Below are 12,736 nucleotides of genomic sequence, written 5' to 3'. Positions count from 1 at the left end.
AGTTTTGAACTCAAGTGCTGTTTTTCATTATTTTGTATCAGGAAGACATGTAATCATCCACAAAAAAAAATTCCAAGTTTGTTTTATAAGTCATTCTTCCACTTATTTACTAAACCACAAATGTGATTATTGTCTGTATTCTAGAGCTGTAGACATGTGTTATGAGTGTTTAATTTCCACAGATCTAATAGCCTGGGATTAATGATTTATTCATGGATTTGCAGACACATTCCTTAACCCAGCGGAGGGCTGTACAGGGTCGAAGAAAGCGATTCGATGTGTTGTTAGCCGAGCACAAAAGCAAAACCAGGGAAAAGGAACTTCTTCGACATTCGGATCATCATCAGCAGATGCCCCCTCTCAGGGAACCACATCCCTCACCTACTAAAACTTCCCAGGAGCTGCACCAAAATTCTCATGGAGTTACTCTTACAGAATCAAAGCCTTTATTACCTAATAAACCCAAACCTCACCCCCCCAGTCTTCCAAGGTAAGAAAAATCTGCATATCCAATAGTACAAAATTAATGCTGGTAGCTTCGTCACGTGGATTTTGAAAGAGAGATAGGGATCTGTTGGATGGGGTAGCATTTTTGCTCTAGGCCTGGTGACTGTCTGTCTGCAATTAGCAATTACATGCTGGGCTGTAACTCACAGCAAGGAGGGTTTGGAGTTTGAAATAGCAGAGGCTGACTTGCATCAATTAAAGCAGTTCTGCAACAATTGGGCAATGCTGCTTTTCCAGGGGTACAATAACTCCTCGCCTTTCTCTCGGTAGATGTGTTACGAGACTCTTGAAAATATTGGGCATCAGTTAATGTAAATTTCCTTGTGTCAGTGTTGAAACATCCACAATGAAGTGCTTGTTGACGAGCCTCGCCTCAATAACACCTTTACTGCTTACCTTTCGCAGGCCTCCAGGCTGTCCAGCCCAGCACAGTGGAAATGCCCCTAGCGATTCTCCTTCTGTCCACGAATCCCCTCACCCTCCCTTGCCTGCAGCTGAGCCAGCATCTCGGTTATCCAGTGATGAGGGAGAATGTGATGAAAAAGAAGAGCCTGTTGAAAAACTGGATTGTCACTATTCAGGTCATCATCCTCAACCAGCCGCTGTATGTGTTAAGTAAAAGTTAACCTTGGTCTCTCACTGGCTCTGAATTTGTAAACAAATAACTTGGGGGGCTTAAGGGTGGCTTTCTATTGTGTTTGTTTTGTTGTCTAATCAATAGTGATGATATCAGTGTATTTGCAAAGTAAACATGCCAAAGAAATATGTTTGGGCCTCCCTGCTGCCATACAAAAGAAATCAAATTGCCAAAGTAGTGAAGAAATTGGTAACTGCTCTATAGGGCTGTAGTTTTGGGGTAGGAAGGCATGTGACATTTCCAGGAAATAATAGCTGTGGAATAAGGACATGCAAATAATGCCTTTTTAGTGAGATTTTGTTACTAGAATTTTTTTTTCCCATGACATTTTTACTCAAGGTGCCAGTTGTCACAGTGAAGGTAGCAATAATGTGGTTTTAAATATTTAAATCTTGACAAAAGCTGGCATATATGGTGTGCTTATCTTTTTTCAAACACAAAATACTGAAATATTTCTGCATTTGGCAAAACTCATAGATTCATTTTTTGAACCATCAAATACCTTTTTTTTATTATTGCAAGTTGTTTCTTGCAGTATGCTAACAGACATCTTTCACGTGAGGCTGATCTATTATCTTTGCCTTCAACAAAATGTTAACAGGCTACTTGAAGAAATGAACCATAAGGTGCAGTAGATGAACCTTCCCTCTAATTTCTGTCTTCTTAAACCATTTACGTTATCTAAAGGCCTAGCCTTCCTTTTTTTTTGTTGTTAAACAGGCTATGAGCAAATAGCTGACAGCTCCTCAGAAGGGAACGTTACGTGTGTGTGTATATAGCTGAGTGTGTACGTACACACACATATATAGAAATGTGAAATACACTGTTGTCCTTCTCTGTTTAATCAGAGGGATTCAAATCTAATTGCTGCATTCATCATAAACATGGGAATTTCAGATGGGGAAAGAAATGATCCCAATATACTATGGCCAAAAATTTAAAATAGTGGTTATAATGTAGAAATTAGAAATCAAATGTAAATTTTTTTATCCTGGGTTTAAACAAAAAAAATTATATTCGTTTAACATATATTTTTTATGGGCAAGTGTGTTGTTGTTCAGAGAGTTGTCACTGAAAGTAGAAAATGCCAATAAAAACCTGTCTTTTCAGTTTTGCACATTTGGGAGTCGGCAGATTGGAAGAGGTTATTACGTGTTTGACAAGCGGTGGAACCATATTCGATGTGCACTTAACTTCATGGTGGAGAAGCATCTTAATTCTCAGATGTGGAAGTGAGTAAAAATTGAAGTTCTGATTATTCCTGATTGTTGTAGAAATGTGTGTAGCCTGTGATTCTAGTTACAGCAAAGCAAGTCGGTGCTCAGATTAATGAGGTCAGAGATTGAGAGCGTATGCTTTACTTTTCTTGGCAATACTTTTTTACTTTTCTTGGCTTTACTTTTTTGGCAATAATTAACTATTGGTAAAATATTTTGGTGTCGTTTATCGATCTCAAGATACAGTTACTGTAAAACAGTATTTACTGGACTGGGTATTATTCCAGAGAATGGTTGCTACCTGGGTTTTTGTTTTTCTTTTTACCTGCAGGAAAATTCCTCCAGCATCTAGTAGCACAACATCAGTTCGTGCACCACATCGGACAAACTCGATGCCTGCTTCACAGTACGGTGTCAGCGCAGCAGGTTTCCTCTTACCCACCACGGTTATGTCATCGCCAGCGCTGGTGTCTCCTTCCTGTATGTCCCTGAACAGCAAATCGGTACCATCACACGGAACTACACTAAATGCAAATCCTGCTACTCTGGGTGCAGTGGATCCTGTCTGCAGTATGCAATCAAGACAAGTGTCTTCATCCCCTTCAACACCTACAGTGCTTTCCTCTGTACCTTCACCTATGCCCAGCAAACCTCAGAAGTTGAAATCCAGCAAATCTTTTAAACCTAAGGAATCTTCTGCTGGCAGTGGCACCTGTAACAGTACCGGCAGCGTCAGTAGCAGCGGCGGCTCAGGAAAGAAGCGTAAAAACAGTTCCGCACTGCTAGCACCTTCTCATTCCACAGAGTCCTTTAGAAAAAACTGTGTGGTTAACTCTGGAAACTCTGGGACCTCCTATCATCCATCGGTGACGTCTTCGTCCCACAGTGTTGGCCTCAATTGTATGACTAGCAAAGCTAACTCTGTTAGCCTCAAACATGACCAATCAGGGAGGGGTCCTCCTACCGGGAGCCCTGCAGAATCGATAAAAAGAATGAGTGTGATGATGAACAGCAGCGATTCCACTCTTTCCTTAGGGCCGTTTGTTCATCAGTCCAGTGAGCTGACTGTAAACTCACACAGCAGTTTTTCACATTCGCATACTTCCCTAGACAAACTAATAGGAAAGAAAAGAAAGTGCTCACCTGGTTCAAGCAGCATAAACAGCAGCAGCAGCAGCAGCAAGTCAAACAAAGTTGCCAAATTGTCATCGGTGAATAATGTTCACGCAAAACACACTGGTGCAATCCCAGGGACACAAGGACTGATGAACAATTCTCTCCTTCATCAGGTAGGAGCTCTTGTCTGGAAGTAAGCCAGTACGAGTGTGTCTCTTCACATGCTTAGATTCGGTGTGTTCTCTTAATAAGTAATAGACAATTCCAGATGCTATTCAGGTGAAAGACAGTTCTCTTATTTGTTCAATACCGCTTTTGAGTGTTTTTATAGTACTTTTGCACATGATTTGTATAAACACTTGATTCTAGTAGAGTATGGTTATGTTTATTTACTCGTTTTAAAGTAACCTTAAATATGACATCCCAGGTTCCCATAGATGCTGCCTCTGAATCACTCTCAGATGAAATTCAGTTCTCGCATTTAAAAATAAATAATAATAACAATAAAATCTTGCAGCCAGCTGTGGAAGTGAGCTGAATGTCTCAGCTGAACGACTTGTTTCTGTGTCAGTAATAAACATTCTACAAAGTGGAACAACAATGCTGATAACAGAACTGCGATACTGTGATAAAATAAGCCTATTATCCCAAGGTGTCATTGACTAACATCTTAGTATTAACGAGATTAAATGTTATAAATAAGATATAAAAGATAGAAACCTTTTTAGTCTGTAAAACAAACAGATTTACCATAAAGGTAGCAGATCTCATGAATACGTAACTTTTTTTAAGTTAGTTTGAGGGTTTGTTCTTTTAAACTGATTGCACTGGGAGAGAAAGTTCTTGATAAGCTAGAATGAATTTAGACACAACTTGAAGGGACATTTGGAGGGGTAAAATAATTTGATATAGCTTTAAAAGAATACCGAAGATGGAATTTTAGAGAGCAGGTATGGAACTAGAATTTTACAGACTGTAAACTTGAGACACTTTTTGTTTCCTCTGGGACTAAAACCCTGAAACCCTAAAAATCTCTGTGTACCTGGAGAGGTTAGGAGGTCAGTGAGAACTTTTTCAGAATAGTTTCTGAATTTTCAGTTTCAGCCATAAAGGAAGATTTTCACCACTTGTGTTTTCTAAAACAAACCAAAAAAAAAAAAAAAAAAAGCATTCATGTGACTAAACAAACCTTGGTTTTGGGCTTACCTGATAGTCACTGCTTCAACTGTGCAATAGAAATAAAGGAAAAATATAATTTGAATGAAGGAAGGAAATAATTTCTAAAGCTGTTATAACTTGAAAAACCCCAGCTTGAGAATTGTGAAGTTTCAGACAAGCTAACCGCATGTGAGTGGTGTGTCAGATTATGCCTGCTGACCCTCCCCAAAATATGCTCTCATTGTCCAGAAAATGTCTTTGAAGGGCATCTGCTGTAACAGCTTGGCTCACTCATCCTTCTCTTCCATTTATTTGCTTAAAAGCCAAAGGCGCGTCCCTGACAGCTGATCACACCATGGTGAGAAAAGAACTGGACACTTTTCACTACAAGCAAAACCTCCATCTGGAATTCTGGACTCCAAGATGCCTTGAGTTTTCCCAGCTTCCCATGGTCCTCAGGTGTGGAAATCTACTGGACTGTCACTCAAACAAGGAATTTCCCTGAAGCCATGTCTGTAGCAGTGAATATACTAGAAATGGACACTGGATGAAGTTCAGCCACACAATTGCTCTTATCAGTGTTAACGGTGGTCTGGACTAGTTTGCTACAAATCTGTGAGATTTTCCTTACAGGAGTACATCATCTTGCCGCTATTTGACATAGATTGGCTGGGCAAAAGAATGTTTTCTGGGGGGCAAATAAACATTACTGTGGACTTATTTTTATACTGATGGTGTCTTTTATAGGTGATAGCTACCAGACAGACACTGTCAACAGAGAGGACCCCGCAACAAGGGGGAAAAAAAAAAACGTCTGAGGCACAATGGAAAGAAGCCCTCAAGAAGGGAATATGGCTTTAGTGTTTTTATAGCAATGTTCCTTTAATGGAATATAAAAATAGCACAATTCAAAAAATAGTCTGTGTTTTGCCCAGCCTTTTGCAAGTAATTTGGGATAAGAAGCTATCAGGAGTTAAAAATAAAAAATATATTAAAAAAAAACTTTTAAAACAACAATAACAACAAAAAAAATCAAAAAACTTGTTTGAGGCCATTGCTCAGAAAACAAGTATAAAAAGCTGTACTTGTGTGATACAAATATTATTTTCTATTCTTTTGAGTAAGATTTGATTGCAGAAGAAAATTAAAGTTGTTTTTAAAAAAAAAAAATCCAAAATATCAAACAAAGGCAAATAACTTCTAAAACTATATGCCCAAAGAACATATTTCCTGACCTATACTGTATGCCATAAGCCTTTGTTATTTTAAAAAATAACAACTGTATTGGTTAAATTAGGCTGGATTTGCCTTCCAGCCTGTATAAAAAATAAAATAAAAAAATCAAAAAAAATTAAAAAGCCCTTTTAAAACTAAGTATTTAAAGTATTTAAATATTTTTTAAAAAGAAGTAAAATAAAAGTCAGATATTTTATGCCTTGTTTGTATAACTAAATCATTAACGTGTTGTGCTTTCAACCACTCAATAAGGGTTTCTCAAAATTCTGGAGTATTTGCCAATTTGACAGCCGAGTTCCACGTAAAGTGCAGCTGTATGCATCCCAGTCATCTCACACCTCCCGAGGTTTTATGAATAAAGGGGGCTTTACACAGTTTTATATAGTCCAGTCAATTTTTACGAAGTATTTTGTCTTGCTTCAAAACACCTCCGAAGTGAATTCCGCTAAAGGGCTTATTGTAATAGGATTTGGTTCGTCTGGATGTTTTTGTTAAGTTTTTAAACATCAGGTAAAGTCTCAAAACTGACTAAACTTTTATTAAGGGGCAAAGCAAAGGAAAACAAATTACTGACCAAGAAGACATTTTTCTGCCTTAAAGGGGCACCAGCTGTCGCTGAGAACAGACAATCTGAGCCTGTCCAATAGTTCCCGTAGCCCAGCCTTCCCCCGTTTCTGGTGGCAAATAGTACATCAGGGAATCCAAAGCCACTAAGAGTAGCAGTTGCTTAGCTGTTTACCTACCGATGCTTTCAGTTTCACCTGAACTTGCTACAAAATCCTTGCTATACAGCAAAACAAGAAGCCTCTATGCAGACACTTTAGCTTTTGAATTGATAGGAAAGATGACATTTAGAAAGCAATGTGTATAGACTCTTATTATGCAAACTTTAATCAAAAAACCAACAAAGATATTTTCAGGAACAAAAAGACTCATAATTAGTAAGATGCCCTGTTGAAAGGATTGTTGGAGCTGTGATTGGTTTAACAGAAAAGGAGCCAAAGTAACATGCCACAAAAAGAAATGGATATTTATTAAATCCTGCCCGTTTGGAGTGAAATCCGTGTTCTGATGAAGTCACTGGGGCAAAAATTTCACTTCAGGACAGTCTCAGTCACAAGTGCAATTTGACTCGATCGATGTAAATGTAAAGGAAACGACAACTTGGCGAGAAGGAGCGCCGGGGAGTTGGTGACCGAACTCTCCTCTTTTTGAAGGTTCTGTTGATCTGAAAGCATAATGGCAAATTCGTGCCCGCTCAATAGCACGCAGACCTTTTAAAAAGCTAATTCCTGAGCGCTGTGCTCATGTGGAGCCAGCCTCCACAGACACCTGCATTGTGTAGTTCGAAGCCATTGGGAGTTGAGAATTAGAACATCGTAAATTCTGCCTGCCCTTGAGCACAGACCTGCTCAAATATTATGTTTTAGATCTTGGTTACAAGCAGAACGTTGTTCCTGAAGCTTTTATTGTCACATAGTTCTTACTGTAAATAACTAAGGAAGCTGAAATTAATTTTCCTTGCAAAATTGAATTCGCAGTGGCTGGGTTGTTTCTAGACAGATTTTGGTATTAATTTAAGAGATACAGTTTTTATAGTCTTTCCAACTTCTCGTTATGACTCCTGCAGTTTTCTTAACCTAAAAAATTGCTGCAATGATGAACAAAGAATTATACAAGAAAAAAAAGACATACTTTTGTATCTTTATTTTGGAATTTCTTGTTCTATTATAAATATTGAAGTATCCCTATTTCAGAAGACATATTTTGTTAATTGATTGTACATATTTAAATATGTATTTTTGCACAGGTCTTTTTTTCTTATATCCAGTTTTGGTACAATTGAGATCATCTAGTATTTATTTATTAATTAATTAAAAAAAAAAAAGGAGGGGAAAAAAAAAAAAAAAAGCAAATACCTTTTTATAATTTGAAGTGGTTCACTGCCAAGCCAATAGTATACCATGCCTACTTTCGCAACGGGGAGGGGTGCCTCTGTTTTGTGAAAGCTGTGTCCCTTGTCGCGTCTCGGGAGCTCTCGCCCAGGTCCTGCAGCCGGATCCAGGTGGCGGCAGCAGCCCGCGGAGCCTGCCTGCAGGGCCTGCGGCGTTGCTTAGAGGTTGCCTGATTCCCAGAAGACTCCGTTTAGCTAAGTGACACACTGCTTCTCTTTTTGTAGTGCTCGTGTGCGTGCGTGCGCGTTCGTGTGGGTCTCACGTGGTTTAAAACTAACGGAAAAACTGAAAGTGCCTGATCTAACTAGTTTTAAGCTTGGACTGTTTAGACAGCTTCTCCTTCAAAGACTTGAATGTTCAGTTGAAATTTTGGAGCTTGCTTTTTCCACCTATATATTATATATGTGCGTGTGTATGTATATGTGCGTGCATATATATACGCATCCACGTTTATAAATATATTTTCTAAAACAAATAAGATGGGTTGACAAAAGGAAGCAGACGATGCTGGTAACTTTTGTACAATGTTTTAATTAGAATACCTTGTGTCGGAACAATCCCATTGATAACGCGTATTTGAAATAATGCCAAGGGTTTGAAACGTGGTTTTAACCAGCAGTTTATTAAAATGTCCCGTTCTGGGCAGGGAGGGGAGAGAGAAATGTAAACGAAATAAGTTAGAAAACGTTCAGAATACTTCATATTCCAGGAAAACAATACAAAAACCAAGTAAGTACCTCGGAAAACCTTTTAAAAATAAAATATGTGATTTCCTAATGACATTTCTAAGGCAGTTGTCTTCCTGTAAGAGTTCTCTTGCCAAGGAATCTCTCATCTTTCACTCATTCTGTCCTGGAGGAGGGAATTGGGCTTGGAAAGATTCTTAATGTTTCACTGTTCAGCAGAAAATAATCATTTTTACATTTTGTGCAAGATATTTTACGTTTTAAAGATAATTTTGAAATGAGCACTACATAATGTCAATGTGAATGTAGGCCTTGAAAGCATCTTGCTCTGTGTTGAGCCTGGTTCTAAAAGCAATCTCCTGTGTAAAATGTGTGAATAGTTTGATAATTTGTATACATAATCAAGAGCATCTGATCAGCTGAACTCTGTGTTGGCTGCTGTATAGTACATGAACAAATGTCATGGGATAGAAAAAATTACTTTGGATATTTAAAAGAAAAATATATAGTCTATTTGTTTTGTAACAAGTTTCTGTAAATAAAATAATTTATACTATTTATAAGAAAAAAGTTGTGCTTTGCTTCATGAAAAAGATTAGTTTGTTGAACAAACATGTTACTAAACAAGGCAATAAAATTAGGACTTTTCAATAAATGAGGTTGGTTGCATGGAATACATTATATGTTTCTGCTTCGTTATGAAATCATTCACCATTAAAGGAAAACATTATCTGTGTCGGTGCCTATGTGAACTAATTTCGGAGAATTGGAACTGGTCAAATTCTGTCCTTTTGCCTCAGCACTGCATGAGCTGCCCCAGGAGTCAGCCTGCTGGAATCTGAGCCTGATGTCCTGCAAGGTTTTGTGGCATCTGGGTTTTGAGAGGTGCCGGGAGTAACGCCGCAGTATTTTCCTCTGCAAGTTGTCGCTGAAGGCTCCTGCTTTTTGGTTTGCTAAACAGAATAACAAGAAACAGCTTTTACAACGCCAAATGCAGTACGTTGGAGGGTTGTGGGTTTTTGTTATTGTTTTGTTTTCAAAAAAAGCATCTTCCATTCTTTCACAGTTCAGACGCCCAGTGTGTGAATTCAGCAGGTTAAATGCTCTTGCAGGCTTTTCTCTGCATGTGACTCAGGACGATTGCATGCGGCGGATGACTTCAGAGAACAGTCTGCAAAACCGGTAAAACGCCTGTTAGGGGGGTAGGACGTGCAGCCAAGGCAATGGGGTTTTTGTTTGTTTGTGGGGTTTTGCCTTTTTCTTTTTTCTTTTTTAATGCTAAATGTTTTCTTTAGTATTTGGGATAAATGCTGCAAGCTATAAATGGGGGTCAGGCAGCAAGCAGGTTCAGCTTTGTCCTCTTATTATGAGTACTTTTAATATTTCTCTATTTACATTACCTTTTGTGTTGGTTGATTTTATTTTTTTTCACCCTCCTGCGAATATATATTTTTTTTTTTTTCCTAGTAGTAATTCCTAACTTCTGCTCCGTCCTATAAACTATTGGCACTGAAGTTGTCGTGCTGGCCTCACCAAGTGACTACAGCGTGAAGCATGCAGGAGACGTGAGTTCATGCAGCAGAGCTCGTGCTCCTTGGTTGTCATCAAATTCAGGCAAGTCCCTAACTGAGCCATCTGCATCTGGTTCAGAATTGCAGGATTAACTCTGCATTTAACTGCGTTTGAAATAGGATTCTGTATCTCCTCGTACTGCAAGGTGAAGAGGGAGGAAAGGTGAGGTCTGATTGTGTGTGGGAGGTGTCCCTGCCCACGGCAGGGGGGTTGGAATTAGGTATCTTTAAGGGCCCTTCCAACCCAAGCTGTTCTAAGAGGAAAACGTTGGCGTTTATCCCGTAGAACCGAGTTCCAGGGTGCACTGACTGCATGAGGAAAAGCGCAGCTTATATTCAGGAAGAGTTTTTTGGTGGTGTGGAAGTTGGAGCCCAACAGTCCGTGCGTGTTATGCGAATCCAGATGTCAGAGGGTCTCTGCATGCTTTTGAGTGCACGTACGTAGTTTAGGTAGCTCTGCAGGAGCACGGAGCTGGCCGCAGCCTCTGCTAGGCACGGCGAGGCCAGCAGCGACCACACCGGCCCCCGCTGCCTCCGTACGCTCCTGCTACGTCTGCCAGCTACTGAGCCAACCGATACAAGAGCCTGCAATTGGCTTTATTTAAATGCAAATTTCTGTTGGGTCATTATTATCATGTTCTGCTGCAACAAATAATCAAACACACGTGGCTTGTGTGATCCACCATGGGACTCTTAATTTGACTGAATGCTTTCCTCAGTGCTTTGGCTGAGTGCTGCATTAGCGATTGGATTCGTTCCTAACAAGCAGCATGGGATCTTTGTCGCAGAGAAGCAGCGTGTGCTTGTTTTGTTTGTTTGTTTCTTTTTTTTCTGGCCCACCGAACTTCAGGGGACTCTCAAAAACCTTTTCTGAAGTTGTTTAACCTGGATTCAAACTTTATTGCGAAGGATGAAAACTGGCCTGAGACACGCAGTCAACAGGCTGTGTCCGAGCCAGAGAGAAATGGCTGTAGTTGACATCTGTCGCCAAATCCATGTAAAGTCTTTCCTGAGCATGAGCAAGGCCAGCACGCTGTTGCTTTGGTTTAGCAGCTCTCCAACAGTGCTGGAAGTGTCCATCCATCCGCAGCCCTTCCCGGCCACAACAGGTAATTTACTTATTTTTTCAAAAGCGAGTGATTTGTCTGTCGTCTGCAAGACCCAGAGCTCAAACTTTGGAGCCCAGTCTCCAGTGAGAAAACAAGTGGAGTCTTTGACAGGCCAGCAGAGACAGGTGAGCCGAAGGATGTTTGCACGCAAAATAGATTCCACCTGTTCTGTAGAAGAGCTTTACCCACACAATCTGTAATACCCCCACCTCCTTCCCCCTCTTCCTGTGTTCCTGCGGCTTAACAACAGTGCGTGTATTGCAGAGCACAGCAGAAAGCATCGGGGGGGGGGGGGGGGCTGCAGCTTGGAATCAATCTCTGGGTCTGGCTGCTGCAGTGCTAGCGTTAAGTCAGCCTTCCAGAGGGAAATTGGAGAATGGCGTTAGTTCAGGGAGCTGCACGGGATGAAATTACAAGACAGAATGTACAACTTTTGCACGTGGACTATAAATCCCCAGTAAAGCGTCAGGGCTGAGGCATGAATGGGTGTGTCAGAGAGATACGATCAGAATTAAATAAATTGAAATTGATATAGAAATAAAGGAAAAAGTAACAAGATCATTGGACAAGGAAAGAAAAGTTACTTCAGGTTTTAAAGGAAGCAGAAATCCTGTCACTTCTGAGTGACAGGGAAATTGAAGTAGGCAGTTAAAAATGTTAGAATAGAGAATGTTATGCTCTTGATCATGGCTCTCACTTGATCATCTCAGGACCTGACCACCCTGGACCCCTCAGCAGTCCTACTCTTTTTGAAAAAAAAAGACTATGTAGCAGATGATCACTCTTTCCTTCTTCCAGGAGAGCAATGTAAGTAGCTGTTCTTGCTGTGTATCCAGCTGTGGACTCCAGAAGGTGTTGCCTTTCTCTGTGACCGCCCATTATTTGGCGTGGCTGAGAGGCCAAACTGCTGCCAGGAGCCTTAAAATTCTTCAGGTAAAATTGCTGTGACTATTTCCTGCCAGCTCTTGCCTAAAAAGTTTTGTTAAGAAGCCCTGCAGGTTCCTCCCAGATCCTCCTTCACAGGCCTAGGCTCAGATCATAAAATGACTGAGCGAAGTCAAAATCTTTCCAAAGGGGGGGGGGTCTTTAAAAATTCTCTAATGCTATTAGCATTTTTCTAGATAACACTAAGAGCCTTGCTAGAATTTACTGGAGGCAGACAAAAAAGACAAAACGATATTTATTCCTTAGCACCTGTCAAGAATGAAACCATAACCCTCCACAGTATTTGATCAATTGCCTTAACCTGCAGTAGTATCTTGTGACAGCTGCAAATCTAAGAGGAAGTGATTTCAAATGTAATGCTTTGCTAATGGGCTAGCTTTCTTTTCAGCAGCTAAAATGCCACACTTATAGTTGTAGGTGTTCCCAAAATTATAGTCTTTACGGTTTTCATGGTTGTATTAGTGCTCTACGGGTCATTCGCATCCTTATTCCTCTTCCTTACACTGTAATCTTATAACAAGAATTCACACTATCTGGATAACATACAAACTCAACTAACATTTTTGGCTATATAATATTATGCACCTGTTTCTCTTCAT

At 40.0% G+C, this 12,736-nt stretch overlaps 1 protein-coding gene across 3 annotated transcripts in view; it reads left to right on the top strand.

Annotated features, from left to right (window-relative positions):
* The window catches only part of ATXN7 (ataxin 7), an 81,726-nt gene extending 73,979 nt beyond the window's left edge, over positions 1-7,747 (top strand). For 2 of the 3 annotated variants that reach the window (XM_035546724.2, XM_035546726.2), the window contains 5 exons: positions 225-490; positions 913-1,111; positions 2,255-2,376; positions 2,693-3,650; positions 4,959-7,741. In XM_035546724.2, the coding sequence (XP_035402617.1) occupies positions 225-490; positions 913-1,111; positions 2,255-2,376; positions 2,693-3,650; positions 4,959-4,976 (1,563 nt within the window). In that variant the 3' untranslated portion in view covers positions 4,977-7,741. Of the gene's footprint in view, positions 1-224; positions 491-912; positions 1,112-2,254; positions 2,377-2,692; positions 3,651-4,958 lie in introns of all 3 variants that reach the window. The other variant, XM_035546725.2, reaches the window with a different exon arrangement.
* The last annotated feature ends 4,989 nt before the right edge of the window (positions 7,748-12,736 follow it).

This window comes from Cygnus atratus, chromosome 10 (genome assembly GCF_013377495.2).
Source record: "Cygnus atratus isolate AKBS03 ecotype Queensland, Australia chromosome 10, CAtr_DNAZoo_HiC_assembly, whole genome shotgun sequence".
In the NCBI taxonomy this organism is placed as follows: Eukaryota; Metazoa; Chordata; class Aves; order Anseriformes; family Anatidae; genus Cygnus; species Cygnus atratus.
The sequence above is the reverse complement of the archived record's forward strand: the minus strand, read 5'-3'. Positions and strand labels throughout refer to the sequence as shown.